The 16,118-nt window shown below is 38.6% G+C and overlaps 1 protein-coding gene and 1 non-coding gene across 4 annotated transcripts in view; both read left to right on the top strand.

Moving 5' to 3' along the window:
* Positions 1-14,555, top strand: part of LOC139940491 (high-affinity choline transporter 1-like) — a 64,206-nt gene extending 49,651 nt beyond the window's left edge. For all 3 annotated transcript variants that reach the window (XM_071936773.1, XM_071936774.1, XM_071936775.1), the window contains exons 5-10: positions 1,477-1,632; positions 3,515-3,663; positions 5,634-5,759; positions 7,624-7,777; positions 9,923-10,140; positions 12,093-14,555. In XM_071936773.1, the coding sequence (XP_071792874.1) occupies positions 1,477-1,632; positions 3,515-3,663; positions 5,634-5,759; positions 7,624-7,777; positions 9,923-10,140; positions 12,093-12,746 (1,457 nt within the window). In that variant the 3' untranslated portion in view covers positions 12,747-14,555. The remainder of the gene's footprint in view (positions 1-1,476; positions 1,633-3,514; positions 3,664-5,633; positions 5,760-7,623; positions 7,778-9,922; positions 10,141-12,092) is intronic.
* On the top strand, positions 3,154-3,240 carry LOC139941262 (small nucleolar RNA SNORD36). The gene has a single exon (XR_011786580.1). It is a non-coding gene; the product is annotated as a small nucleolar RNA SNORD36 (small nucleolar RNA).
* Positions 14,556-16,118: the final 1,563 nt, after the last annotated feature.

Consider the following 16,118-nt stretch of genomic DNA (forward strand, 5'->3'; position numbering starts at 1 on the left):
GTTTTGTTTGACTGTGTCCTTGTTTAAAGGCAGTGGACACTATTGGTAATTATTCAAAATAATTATTAGCATAAAACCTTATTTGGTGACGAGTAATGCGGAGAGGTTGATGGTATGAAACATTGTGAGAAATGGCTCCCTCTGAAGTGCCATAGTTTTTGAGAAAGAAGTAATTTTCCACGAATTTGATTTCAAATGCAAAAACCAGTGCAGGCCTGTTACTTCACGGAGGCAATGAAGGCAATTGCCTCCATGCCCCCTGGTCATTGCCTTGGTGCTCTTGAAATGCTCCTTTAAAAATTTACAATTTCCTCACAGGGTGGTGCCCGTTTATACCAAGGAGAAAATGCCTTGGTGCCCTTGCCCCGAAGCATACAGGCCTGTAGTGTTTTAGAATGATGTTTTTTGCAATCTCTTTCCATTGCAAGGGTCGTACCAAAAGTGTAGGACTGCAGCTTAGACTTAGGGTTGAAGAATTCAAATTGGTTTAGCCTCGATTGTATAATAACAGGACCACAGTTTGGAAATCTTAATTTGCCGCCCTGTCTTAAAGATACATCGTCTGATTTTGTTGCCAAATTGACTGTAGAGAAATGATGTAAATATTAGATGGCTATATTTTCTGTTAGTCGATCATATTACGCATAACTTTTCCATTGAGTCACTGACCGCAACAAATCTGTCAGCATTTAGTAATAATAGCCTTCTGTATAGTGCCAGAAATAGACACTCAGCACCAAGATCTCTGACAACTTGTCGAAATGCACTATGTAGGCGTGCACACAAGTAAGGCTTAAGAAGCTTTATGTTTACTTCCGTATTCTTAGCCCACTTTCATAGCGCTGCTCAGCATTAATAAGCAAATTTCAGAGGTTAATCATTGAATTAGGCTGCAATCTTGCCTGTTCATCGTTGATTGGTATTGTGACGTCGTTATTTTTCATGGGGTAAGCACTGGAAGGTTAGCATACCTTTTTGTTTGTTTTCGGTCAGCAGCGCTATGAGGTGGAAACTCAAACAGTAAGCATAAAATCAACCGAAAAGCAGCTCTATGAAATTGGGCCATGACTGCTACCTTATCTGTGGCAGGCCTAAAATTTCATCTTTGAGAGGGCAAGGCCATTCTCATTTTGCAAAGGGCACTTCCATTAGAAAATGTTAAAGTCAATGGGGAACTTTTGAAGGGGCACCAAGGCCAAAACCAGGGCAACAGAGGCCATAAGCCTTTTTGAGGTAAGGCGAACGTGATTGGAGTGTACTGTTTGGTTTGGGTGTATACACACAAATTTACCAAAAACCTTTGACAAGCTCAAATTTTCAAAGGTTTGTTATTTTATGCGTGTTGAGATACACAAAGTGAGAAGACTGGTCTTTGACAATTACCAATAGTGTCCAGTGTCTGTAAGAAAATTGTTTTATTTTATTTATTTTTTACAACTTTAAATACTGTTACTGCACTTTTGTTGTCATTTTTAGGAGGCTTGATGTTTGCCAAAGCTATGCGCTCTCAGGGTTACATCACCATGTTGGACCCGTTCCAGCTGAAGTATGGGTCCCGGATGGGAGGCCTTCTGTTCATCCCTGCCCTCACCGGAGAGCTCTTCTGGTCGGCAGCCATTTTGAACGCTCTTGGTAAGGAAAGCCTGTTAATCTCTGGTTAACGGTTGAAGGTTTCTTTCAATTTGATTTTTAGGGGGTGATGTTGCTCCAGAGTGAACAACTGACAGGGCAATATTGAACCTTGTTCCTAAAAATTGTTTTTGCATTTATGCATTTACCCAAATGCCGTTATGTGATTGGGTCCATCCTTTTAACAAAACCAAATATTTTATGGTATCTTAAGCCTATATTTTTTGTGGTATGCCTTATCCCATTTGAGTGCCGGGTTAGAGTCAGTCGCCCGATGGTCGCCCGATGGAAACCCTGAGGCAGCGATAATAAAAAAAAACACAGTTTATATGCCTCAGCGTTGACTCTAAAACTGTGTTTTTTAGGATCACGCGTCAAGATTTCCATCATACGACCGACTATAAACCGGCCTTATAGCATGGTCAGTTTATTAGTGCAGTCCTCGGTCGGACAGAATCAAACAAAACATGATTTTTTTATTGTTAATGGGGTGGTTAGAGTTTTCTACATGTCTGGATCAATAATGTGTTTAACAGTTGTGTCACAACATACGAGGGCCCAATTTCATGGCTCTGCTTTCCGCCGAATTCTGCGCTTACGATCACCATTCCCCGCTTACGTGCAAGCGCCGAATTTCTGCGCTAGCCTTGTAAGCTTAGAATGCCTAGTAACGTTGAGCACGCACGGGCAGAAGCCAAAATTTGCCGCTAACGTGTGAAATACGCTTGCCGTAAGCACAGAATTCCCTGCTTCCGTAAGCGCCGATTCTGTGCTTATGGTAAGCAGAGCCATGAAATTGGGCCCTGATGGTTTGGTCAATAAATTGTTTCAGCAACAATTTTCTTGTACTCATTTTAGTCAAAGTTCACAAGGATTTGGTTTACCATTGATTTAAGTCATCCTATGTGTGTAATTTGAGAATTTCAAAGTATATTTAGTTGCGCTGAAAGAATCTAAGGTTACTCTCTTTATTTCTATGCAATTACAAAGCCTTCAATTTGCCAAGCATGAAAAATAATATTAGTAACAACATTATCGCTTAATACATAAGCATTCATAATGACAAACCATTAGAGTTCTGTAGATACATTAATTCATGAGTACTAAGTTTATAAAATCGGGAAACCTCTATATGGTTGTACAAAATCCTCAAAGATTTACATAGTATGTATTTAGCTTACCCATTCTAATTGACTTCGATTTTGTTTTGATGAACAAAGATTTGCAAACTTTTCTGGTAAGTCATAAAGAGGCCTTCCAAGATATGGAGAACCACTTGTTTTTACAGTTTCCCGGTTTATTTAACTTCATGTGCCATGTGAATCACCTTTTGAGGAACATTTTTAGTGCCTAAAGCTCGTTACTTTGACCTTTTTTAGCATCATATGCACAAACAAAGAGCACTAAAGATCAGTGTGTAGATCAACATTTTTGTCAAGTGCTAGAATAGACCTTAAATGCATGTGATGTCGTTAAAGTAGGGTGCCTTGTGAAAAGGACTTTTTATTAAATGATTTTTCAGTCCTGCGATGATGTTTTGAATTTCTTCACCTGAAGAGCCCTAGAGCTTAATGTGTGGATTAAACACAGAGCTTTTTAAATCTGAGCAGAAGTAAGAATGATCAAAAAGAAAGAAAGTGTTTTCATGTTTCTAAAAATTTATCCTCGCCCTCAGCTAAAGGTCAAAAGGTTCCTCAATGACCAATTCTATTCACCTTGCATACATGTACATTGATATGTCTGAGTTACCATTGTTTCAGCGTTTCTAAGATGGCGGCATCATGACGTCAGTACATAAGGTCTGTTCAGGCGAAGAGATTTTTGTTTATGGATATCGCAACCAGATAACGCCTACAGTGATTTTGTGTTGTTTTACTGTGAACAGGAGCGACCATCAGCGTGGTGCTAGAACTGGACACCAGGATTTCCATCATAGTCTCCGCCTGCATCGCTGTGTTTTATACGTTCTTCGGCGGGTTGTACTCTGTAGCCTACACTGATGTTGTGCAGCTCATTTGCATATTTATTGGCCTGGTAAGTGCCTTGAATGAAGGCTAACTGTATCAAATTGCAGAGACAAATAATCTTGACTTGTCTCCATGGGATGAATGCATTTCTTGGGTTAAAGACCCTGGACACTATTGGTTATTGTCAAAGACCAGTCTTCTCACTTGGTGTATATCAACATATGCATAAAATAACAAACCTGTGAAAATTTGAGCTCAATTGATCGTCGAAGTGGCGAGATAATAATGAAAGAAAAAACAACCTTGTCACATGAATGTTGTGTGCTTTCAGATGCAAGTTGATTTCGAGACCTCATCTAATTCTGAGGTCTCGAAATCAAATTCAGGGAAAATTACTTCTTTCTCGAAAACTACGTTACTTCAGAGGGAGCCGTTTCTCACAATGTTTTATACCATCAACCTCTCCCCATTACTCGTTACCAAGTAAGGTTCTATGCTAATAAATATTTTGAGTAATATCCAATAGTGTCCACTGCCTTTAAGTGAAGAAATATATAATGACTGTAAACATCGTCTAAGGTTGTCATCATTGTGAGCGTTTCAAATTTTGACTTTCTTGGTCTTAAAATGGGTAAGGCTACATTACAAAAGTCTTTGCTTTTGGTGGTCTGAAATCACATTATTGAAATGTAGTGTTTTGGGTTTTTGGTGGGTTTCATAAATGATATTATAGCAAAATTGATAAGATAAAATGCTAACAACTATACAGGTTGAAATTATCAATTGGCATTTACAATGTACACCGTATGAACTCTCAACCTAAAAGAAAAACCTGGTACATGCATTTCAAATGTCAAGTAAAATAAGCTTGATGAATAAGGACATTAATCAAAAAGTTCAACTGGAGAATAGAGTTTGCTACCTTTATACAGGGCTGTATGCTTCGTTTTTGAAAGGGCAAGGGCACCAAGGCATTTTCTTCTTGGTAAAGGGCACCCAATGATGAAATTGCAAATTTGTACTGGAGCATTTCAAGGGCACCAAGGCAATGACCAGGGGACACGGAGGCAATCGCCTCCGTTGCCTCCGTGTTCAGGCCTGCTTATAAGCCATTATGAAGCAATGTACATGAACACACAATAGTTCCTCTAGTGAAGTTAAACATTTTCCAGGAAAAAAAGGTGTTGTAGGCCTCACCTACTTGCGAGTCACTTAATTGAGTATTTCCTGTGAACGTGTGTCGTTCAATTTTGAAGATAATGTCAGACAACCTGTGGTGGTTTGTAAATGTCATCTGGAATTCCTGTCCTGATGTCGTAGCCACAAGGTGACATTGGTTATCCAAAACAAACGCCAAAGAAATAAAGAGTTTGTTTTCCGTGTAGCTACTCTACTCGCGTAACCCTCAACAGCTGAACTTCAAACATGACTCAGCACTCTAACAAGTTTCTTCGAAAAAAACAAAACTGACCTGATTTTTTCTCAAGGGCTATGAGGAAGTCAATGCTAGGGTCAAACATCGGCCTTGAAACATTAAACAAAAAAATTAATACCACACAAAGGTACTTTTGGTAGAACAAAAACCGTTTGCAGTGTCCAATCTTTTTTTGTGCAAATTTATATGCCATTGGATTTCGTTGTTGTTGACTGCCATGATCTAGATGGAATGTCGCTATACAAATCTGGTTATTATTGTTATTTATAACACACCTCTTGCTTGTTCTGTAAACTGGTTGGCTGAAACATGGTCGCGTGGGATGAACTCATATAGGCTAGTGATTGCGCGCGCGTATGTTATTATTATTATTATTATTATTATTATTATTATTATTATTATTATTATTATTATTATTATTATTATTATTATTATTATTATTATTATTATTATTATTATTATTATTATTATAGTGTTCCCATTTCATATTTCCTGACGGAAATGATAAATGAGTTTGATGATAAGTTTACCCTTTCCAAAACCATTGTTCCATCTTTTCCTTTTGAAAGTCATTTTTAGTTTTCTGTTTTTCTCCATTCCAGTGGGTTTGTATTCCCTTTGCTTTCACCAACTCTGCAGTGTCCAATATTGCACTGACATCTGACGCCTGGCTGGGTAAATGGGACTCGACGTATGCTGGAGTATGGGTTGATTCTGCTCTTCTTCTTGTAAGTAAACACCAGTCTTAAAGAAACACGATGTCTTGGATCGATCGAGTTGATCTATGAAAAGAAGTGTTATAAGTAGAACATAATGATATATGCCTCGAAATTGCATGGTTTTCCTTGTAGGTCTTGACCTCAACACAGCACGCCGTATTGTGGAGTTAAGATTCTGACTTCATAAAATGGCCGACCATGTTAGTACATATGCAAAGTAAAAAGAGAACCTTGCAATTTCGAGGCATGTGTTTGTCTTTTGTTTAACCAACATCAATGCGAAACAAACAAGCAGCAAAGGGCGATATAATGAAAATATTTGGGCAAGTATGAAGCATTACAGATCAGCTGACTTTGGGTCTCTGCACCGAATAATGTATTATATTGTTTATGCGATCAAATTAGTGAACTTTAAAAAAATCTCATGCATAGCTGGCCTCTGGACTTGGCATCTCTGCCCAAGTCGCGCTCAGCCGAAAAGATTAAAGTATTAAAGTGTCAGAGTCATGTCCTGAAGTGACAGTTTCTTTGACAATAACATGACACTCTTCCTCAAGTTTCTGAAATCTAATTTGTCACACTACTCCGATCACCACAAATATAGGAATATTTTTTGTAATAATTTATTTCTACTTCTACATTGATGTGTATTAAGCTCTATATATTCAGTACTTTCACAAGTTCTGTGAAAATAAATGCACAGAACCCGTGAAAGTAATGAGTATTCAGTGTTGACACACATAGGCCCTTTTCTAAACCACGGCTTTGGATTCAGCTTCGGGCTCCGTCCTCTCGTCTGAAGCCCTGATTAAGTACGCAGGGTCCTAGCCGGCATCGCTACCATGGGCAGCGCGCCGTATCGATACTTCTCGTCACTAACCCCTGGGAGGCATGTACTGAGAAACAACTCTGATTGGCTCAGGAAATTGATTATGCATTAGATGTCAAGTGCGTGCGCGCATAGTTTTAAGATATTTGTATGTTGATCATGCCCGCATTTTTTATGACACGAACACGTTTTTAAAAAACAAAAACAAGAACATTCTTTGAGTCGAAAGACATGCGTGCGTGTGTAAAAAAGATTGAATAATGAATATGTACACTCATTTATGGCTCATTTAAATGTGCTAGCATATACCACCTTTAAATTTGCCAATTCCAGGGGTTATGATCGAGCAAGGCATGCTGGGAAAAAATGGCGCGGTGAGATTGATCACCGAGGCAACGGCGAGGTTGGGTCCTAGCTAGCCTAAGCCGAGTCTTGAGCCAAAGCCATGGATTCAAAAAGGACCATTGGTGTAAACAAATTATACTCTTTATTCTGATGCAAAAAAAAAACAAAAAACATTTATTAAAGCCATTGGACCCTTTTGATAAACAGTATTGTCCAAGGCCCACACTTCGTGTATCACAACTTCTATATCAAATATCAAACCTGTGAAAATTTAGGCTCAATCGGTTATCGGAGTCGGGAGAAAATAACGGGAAAACCCACCCTTGTATCCGCGCGTTTCGCCGTGGTCAGGACATGTGTTTAAAATAAATCCGTAATTCTCGCTATCAAGAATTGATATTGTTTTACTGTGTTTTCTCAAAAAGTAAAGCATTTCATGGAATAATATTTCAAGAGAAGTCTTTCACCACTACCTTCTTTAAACCCTTTGTAAGTTATTTGTAAATCTGTGAAATTTTATTTTGTTTCTGTACCGAAAGGGTCCAACGGCTTTAATATTGATTTTGTTGAGTTCAACACCAATCCCTACAACATGATTTAAAACCATCAGCTAATGTTATGCCTCTATGTATTTTGATCGTTCTCTCTGCTGTAATCATATCTAAAACTGATCTCTCAATTTCCCCCCCCCCAACGCAGATATTTGGAGGTATTCCATGGCAGGTTTATTTCCAGCGTGTTCTGTCATCTAAGACAGCAGAGCGAGCTCAGGCTCTGTCCTTTGTGGCAGCCTTTGGGTGTATCCTGATGGCCATTCCTTCAATTCTCATTGGTGCTATAGGAGCCAGTACAGGTTAGATTTACATCCTCAGTCCACCGTCCCAATTTCCCAGAGAAATACTTCCTTGAGAATTATACCGGGAAGTGAGAAACATCGTCCCCCAACACCCAGATCTTATTTCCCTTTAAAGGGTAATGGTACTTTTTCCTAACAAAAAACACAATGTCCACAGATATACATCAAACTTATACAGAGTTTGAAGATTATGATAGTAAAAAGCTTCCCTTGAAATTTTACTTATACTGAGGTACTGTAGTTTTTGAGAAATGAGTAAAAGTAATAATTTTCGTCTCAGTTTTAGCATGTAAAAAGGTATTAACCAGTTATGCTATGGTTTTGGTATAATATCATAACTGGTTAAGGGGATTTTACATGCTAAAATAGTTTTGGTCTCATGAGACCAAAACTATTTTGTGACTTGTTTTACTCATTTCTCAAACACTACACAACCTTAGTTAGTAATACTTGAAGGGAAGCTTTCCACTATCATTATCTTCAAACCCTGTAAGTTTAATGTAAATATGTGGACATTTTGAAAAAGTACCCGAATCCTTTAAAGGGAAGGTACAGGTTTGGTAAATGTTTGGGAATACTCACTTGGTGTATCCCAACATAAGCATAAAATAACAAGCCTGTGAAAATTTGGTATAAATTGGTCATCGAAGTTGCGAGAAATTGATGAGAGAAAAAACACCCTTGTTGGAGGAATTTGTGTGCTTTCAGTAGGAATAAAAGACTTCTAGCTAGAAGTCTTTTGTTATTTTAGTGAGAAATTACCTCTTTCTCAAAATCTATGCTACTTAAGATGGAGCCGTTTCTCACATTGTATTATACTATCAACAACTCTACAATGCTCATTACCAAGTCAGTTTTTAAGTTAATATTTGTTTTGAGTAATTTCCAAACATGTACATTCCTTTTAAAGGCACTTGACATGTTTGGTAATTACTCATAATATATATTAGCAAAAACCTTACAAGCAATGGAGAACTGTTGATAGTATAAAACATTGTGAGAAATGACTCTCTGAAAACGTAGTTTTTGAAAAAGAGGTAATTTCTCACTAAAATAAGAAGCCTTTTAGTATGGTCTGAAAGCACACTATTTTGCACAATACGGGTGTGTTTTTTTCTTTCATATTTTTGGGTCTTTGGTCTTTTACAGCTACCAAGCATGTTCAGTGCTTTAAAGGCACTGAACACTATTTGTAATTACTCAAAATAATTGTCGGCATTAAATCATAACTTGATAACAGGCAACAGAGAGTTGTTGTTAACACTGGTATAAATTGTTGTGAGAAATGGCTCCCTCTGAAGTAATGTAGTTTTTGAGAAAGACTTCAGGCCAAAAGACTTCAGGCCTGAAGCCTGTAATAAGGCATCTGAAAGCACACACAACTTATGCAGCAAGGTGTTTTTTTCTGTCAATATTCTCTTGCAACTCAGATGACCAATTGAGTCAAAATATTCAAGGATTTGTTATTTATTGCGTATGTTAGGATACACCAAATACTGGTCTTTGACATTACCAAAGGTGTCCAGTGTCTTTAGCTAAATCAAGATGACATATGCCTGTGATTTGTCAAGACTCTTCTTGATGTGAGGATTCTTCACTGATTTCAATTGAACCTTCAGATTTTCTTGACATAAGTGACATTACTGTCCCAGAGATGAAAGACTTGGTCCTTGTTATGACTACATGTAACCTTCAGATATGTAAATGAAATTGTGTACAGAGTTTGAAAAAGATTATAAAATGTAACGTCCTACACTTCCTTAATTGTTAACCTTGTGGTTTATTACTTGATACCCCATAAATTGAGTTGGCTTCATCTCCAGAACAAAAAGTTAATCTTGATTGGCTGTGCTAGATTTTGTGTAAGCGTAGAATGCCTAGTAACGTGAAGTAGGCACGTGCACAAGTCAACTTTCCCCACTAACCCTTGAAATATGCTTGACATAGGCTAAGCACAACATTTTCTGATTTTGGTATGCACCGATTATTTGCAAAGCCATGAAATTGGCCCATTTTGCTTAATCCATAAGCGTAAGATCTTAACCAATTTGCATTATTTGTAAAGGTCTTTTGAAGTTTCTATTTTGACAACATTTCCTTTTTTTTTTTCATTTATTATAAACGTTTCTTCTTTGTTATCAGACTGGAGCAATACTACCCTAGATCTGTCGAAAGTAAACCCCTATAACCAAACCAGCTTGCTGCTGCCGTTGGTCATCCAGTACCTGACGCCACAGGTCGTATCCTTCATCGGTCTTGGGGCAGTGTCCGCCGCTGTCATGTCATCGGCTGATTCCTCAATCCTGTCAGCCAGCTCCATGTTCACCCGTAATATCTACAAGTTGATTTTCAGACAGTCGGTGAGTTAGGTCTATGTTAAGGGAAGAGCAGCAGTTGATTTCACCAAACTCTTCCTAATTTAGGATTAATCTTAGGACTTAGGATGAGTTAAGTTTTTTGAGAAAGAGGTAATTTCTCTCTCATTAAAAGACTTCATGGGTTGATTTCACAAAGAGTTACATTAGGACGAGGGAACTCTCCCTAACTTAGGACGAGAATCTTAAGGTCTGCATGCTACAGTGAAATCAACAGGAGGCCTGAAGCCTTTTATAAGGCATCTGAAAGTACACTGTTTTGCACAACAAGGGTGTTTTTTTCTTTCATCATTTTGGTCTTTTACAGCTACCAAGCATGTTCAGTGCCTTTGAAGGCACTGAACACTATTTGTAATTACTCAAAATAATTGTCGGCATTAAACCATAACTTGATAACAAGCAACAGAGAGTTGTTGTTAACACTGGTATAAATTATTGTGAGAAACAGCGCCCTCCAAAGTAATGAAGTTTTTGAGGTAGAGGTAATTTCTCACTCTTTAAAAGACTTCAGGCCTGAAGCCTTTTATAAGGCATCTCTTCCTAAATTTTGGCGACTTCGGCTACAGCTACGGCTAGGGCGCACGCGTTTGCTATTCTTCAACACTGACAGACGCGCTGATCTAGCCGTAGCTGTAGCCGAAGTCGCCAATTCGGACACGGTCTCAGTTGGACGAGCTTTCATACATTCCCAGTATGCAAGAATAAAAACAATAGGGCATCTGGGCATGCCTACCAACTGGTCCACTGGGTGGGAAAAACAAAAATTAACTTGCGTGACCAATTGCACATTCCAGGTACCTTGGCAGTGAGCAAACTGGTCTTTCAGAATGATGCAAGCCCAGCATTTATACAAACTGCTCATGATGCATTGTCTAGTTCTTTCTATTAATGATCATGCCTATAAAATTAAGGTTGATTTGGGGTAGAATTGTACATGCAAAATTATGGTGTATTTGTCATTGTAGTTATTTTTCATTTTTTATTTTTGTTTATTTTATGCAAGTCGTCAGACACACAAGGTCTGAAGGCCACTTTAAGGTGTGGGCCTCAATTTTTTTCCAGAGGCCGTTGCCACCTACTCCTAGGGCTGAAACAGGGTTACCCCTTTTACAGTCCATACGGATGTAGGCTCGGGTATCATCAGTCCAAAGCCTGGCAGGTAGAGCAGAAAGCACTACCTCCCCACTTTTACGTAGCAAGTGTCACGACCGGGATTCGAACCCACACTCTGCTGGTCAAACATGTACACCAGGGCTTGAATCCGGTGCTCTTAACCGCTTGGCCATGACACGCCACTGTTGTTTGGGAGGTTTAATGATTTAAAATGTATAGCGTTAAAGCCATTATACACTTGCGGTAAACAGTATTGTCCAAGTCCCACACTTCGTGTATCACAACTTATATATAAAATAACAATTCTGTGGAAATTTAGGCTCAATCGGACATCGGAGTCGGGAGAAAATAACGGGAAAACCCACTCCTGTTTTCACGCGTTTCGCCGTGTCATGACATGTGTTTATAACAAATCCTTAATTCTCGTTAACGAGAATTTATATTGTTTTACCGTTTTCTCAAAAAGTAAAGCATTTCATGGACTAATATTTCAAGAGAAGTCTTTCACCATTACTTTTTGTAAACCCTGTAAATTATTTGTAAATCTGTAACTTTTTTTTTTTTTTTCTGTACCGAAAGGGTCCAATGGCTTTAAGCCCGGTTCATACTTCATGCGAATGCGAAGCAAATTTGACGTCACAACCCTCCTTTTGCAGCAATATTCGCAAATGAGTCGAGCAGAGGGCAACTGCTGCAAATTATTCGTTGCGAATTTGTGACGTAAATATTCGCTTCGCATTCGCATGAAGTATGGAACCGGGCTTTACCAATTCTTTTAAACATTTGTCAATAATCATTGTTATTCATTATGTTTTGTTTTACAGGCCTCTGAGTTTGAACTTCTGTGGGTGATGCGCATTGGTATTGTATTAGTAGGTGTTGTAGCGGCCATTCTCGGCCTGGTCATCACCTCTGTGTACGAGCTCTGGTTCCTCTGCTCAGATTTTGTCTATGTTGTTCTTTTCCCCCAACTCTTCTGTGTTGTGTATTTCTCTAAGTGCAATACCTACGGCTCTTTACTGGGCTACATACTTGCACTGTTTCTACGTCTAGGAGGGGGCGATCCGACATTAAACATCGCCCCGATCATACACTATCCTTACTATAATGAAGTAGATGGACAACTCTTCCCGTTTAAGACACTAGCCATGCTTCTGTCAATGTTGTGTATAATTTCGGTGTCGTACTTGTTAGACTTCCTGTTCAGGAGTGAACGGATCCCCATGAAGTATGACTTCTTCAATTGTATTTTTAATCTTCCTGCCGATGAGAGTCAAGACAAATACGACAACGTGAACGGGGAGAAGCTTCAACTGAGGAAGCTGGATCCCATGGGACTGCCGGCAGCGGAGGGAACCACAGCCGTCACTCCGCAGCAACGAGAGAAGCTCCTGGACATCACACGTGGGATTATCCCCGAGTCGGCATCGAGGGAACCGCTGCAGGAAGACTATGCATCCAGCCCATCTAGTGAATAGCGCCCTCTATGTGTTGTAGTGAGCCATAAGCTTTTTATGCAATACAATAACAGTGTAACAGTATTTGTACATGGATCCCCTTATGTCTTTGTCCAAATAAAGGGTGTTATCAGTGGCTATGGCTTGGTTAACATCAAAGCCATCAGTTGTAGCCACTCACACCAAATTTTGGTATAGCGTACAACTTGTTTTTAGTCCCAACGCACAATGTTTTCTTAATGGTTAGATTGTTTAATTAGTTAAGTCCACCCAAGCTTTTGTTTATCAAGTGAATGCAATGTCAGCAACAGATGAAAAATGTTTTAATGTAATTGGAAACCGGAAGGGGTAAAGTCATTGTTTGATTTCTCATGTTGTAAATTTTCTGCCAGTTTCCTATTATTTACAGATTGTTTAACAGGGTTCAGACCATGGCACAATTTTGATAAAGACTGGAGCAACAAATATGTGAAATTTTTGATCTTAAATTGTATATTCTATTAACTGAAATATTTGCGGAAATTCTCCATGCCGCAGATTATTTGAAGAACATCAGAACATGTTTTGACATGCTAGATCAAAGTCTTACATAATACAAAGATCCAGTATTTTTTACGTCTGCTTGGTGACACACAATAGCCGTTAGTTTCTTCAGATGAAATGCTCTTATATCTTCCCTTGGAAGAGGTTCTCTAAAGGTGGGAATTCCATCATTTCAGTAAAAAGTTTTCATCAGTAATGTTTCTCACCCCGGCATATAAAATAGTTCTCAAAATCAACAACAAAACATGCGCACTTTACTGAATAAAGCACAGTCACATTGCCCACCAAAATGGCACATTCCAAGATTATTCTGATGATGACTTCGGGTGAATTGGGTAGGGTAGAACAATCATAAGCAATTTTAAAGATTTTTAAAATGGCTGCCATTGTAAAATATATTATTCTATCTTTATTTTTCTTCTACTGATACAATTCAGTCATTGAAGGCGCAATTCCATTACCTACATGTCGCCTTAATCACTAGTCAAACCCAAAGATTAAAGAGCGCCGCAAGGCGCAAGATGCGGAACTCGGGCTGAAATGTGAAATCCCACTGGACGCCATTCCAGCAAGTAACTCTTTTGATACAACCAGTGCAGACAATGACCATCCCTATCAATGGGAAACAAAACATTCACTTGCTGAAATGGCGCCCATGCGTATTTCATGTTCCAACAATAGATAAATCTTCAGTTCCGCATCTTGCGCCTTGCGGCGCTCTATAATCTTTTGGCCGTACCAAGTTCTGTATTTGTTACTGAAAAGTTTATAATCTTTGTTCAAAACCCATAAAATTGTTGCTTAGTTGTAAAGCAATTGCTTATGCAGTTGCAGTTGTTATGTAACACCTCTTGCATGACACCAGGATCATTAAGTGGTTACCTTATAGCACTGTATTACTAAGGTAAACAACATTTGTGTCCTTTATCAGTAGATAAAATCTATATATCCACAAATCAAATATGGTTTCCAAGAAGTTGCAAATTTGGATTATAGTCGACACAATGCCAACTTCTGTTTACTGTGGCTATTAACTACAGTAAAGATACATGGTTGAAGGCACTGGACACTTTCGGTATTTACTCAAAACAACCATAAGCATAAAACCTTACTTGGTAGCAAGTAATGGAGAGCTGTTGATAGTATAAAACATTGTGAGAAACAAGCATCTGAAAGCACACAGGCTCATGTGACAAAGAGTGTTTTTTCTTCCATTATTATCTCGCAACTTTTATGACCAATTGAGTTCAAATGGTCAAAGGTTTGTATTTTATGCATATGTTGAGATACACCAAGTGAGAAGACTGGTCATTGACAATGACCAATAGTGTCCAGTGTTTTTAAAGACATTGGACACCTTGGGTAATTGTCAAAGACCAGTCTTCTCACTTGGTGTATCCAATCATAACCATAAAATAACAAGCCTGTGAATCATCGAAATTGCGAGAAAATTTTGACAGAAAAAACACCCTTGCTGGATGAATCTGTGTGCTTTAAGAAAGGATTAAAAGACTTCTAGCTAGAAGTCTTTTAATATTTTAGTTAGAAATTACGTCAGAATTTAAGTTACAGTCAGTATTTAAGTTAATATTTGTTTTGAGTAATCACTAAACGTGTACCTTCCCTTTAATAGCTTATTAAGGTCAATCAAAAGCCATAACTATCTGTGCCCTTGGGAAGAGAAGCAATTCTTCTGTAAGTGTCTAACACTCAAGGTCACAATAGACCGATCCATTACGCCCCGCCTCCTTACCAGTTGACCAATCACAGCCGCGAAACCCGATCACCATTAGTGCAAAGATCACCAAACGGTTCAAATGGTGATCAGATTCCGCGGTTGTGATTGGTCAATGATAATTGGGCCTGGCTTAATGGATCAGTGTATTGTCATGAACTGGATTTGAACCCGAGCCTTGTTGATTTTGCCTCCAGAACTTGAGTGCAGTGCACTTGACCATGCAGTCTCAACATTTGGGAAAATTGATTGGCGTATCATAGAAATAGCAGGTTCAAATGGTGATCAGATTCCGCGGTTGTGATTGGTCAATGATAATTGGGCCTGGCTTAATGGATCGGTGTATTGTCATAAACTGAATTCGAACCCGAGCCTTGTTGATTTTGCCTCCAGAACTTGAGTGCAGTGCACTTGACCATGCAGTCTCAACATTTGGGAAAATTGATTGGCGTATCATAGAAATAGCAGGTTCAAATGGTGATCAGATTCCGCGGTTGTGATTGGTCAATGATAATTGGGCCTGGCTTAATGGATCGGTGTATTGTCATGAATTGAATTCGAACCCGAGCCTTGTTGATTTTGCCTCCAGAACTTGAGTGCAGTGCACTTGACCATGCGGTGTCAACATTTGGGAAAATTGATTGGCGTATCATAGAAATAGCAGGGCACCACTTTGCAATAGTGTGAATATTAATGCATTTTGAATGGTAACCTGTTTATGCTAAGCGGGGTAGTTTGTGTTAGCCTTATAACTGGTACTTGGCCATACATGTTGCTGAACTTTCCTGAAGCCAAATAAGTACACTTTTATTTGGCTTTTCTATGTGCAGATTTCTTTATGATGTCTTAAATGAAAAAGAGGAGCATGTTAAGGTCACAGCATATAATTGTATATGTAGATAGATAAAACGTATTCACTGAGTGTATTTGGCAATACATTAATATTAGATTTACAATGTAATTTTTGTATATTATGGTTAGTGTGGTGGTGTGTGTGTGGGGGGGGGGGATTAGTATGAAATAAACTAAGAAGAGCTATTACTGTTTAATCCAAGGATTGTGTTACGGCAAGACCACTAATTTGTAGACATAAACCAATGGAAAGAAAGTTTTGT

Source organism: Asterias amurensis, chromosome 8, assembly GCF_032118995.1.
Source record: "Asterias amurensis chromosome 8, ASM3211899v1".
Lineage (NCBI taxonomy): Eukaryota > Metazoa > Echinodermata > Asteroidea > Forcipulatida > Asteriidae > Asterias > Asterias amurensis.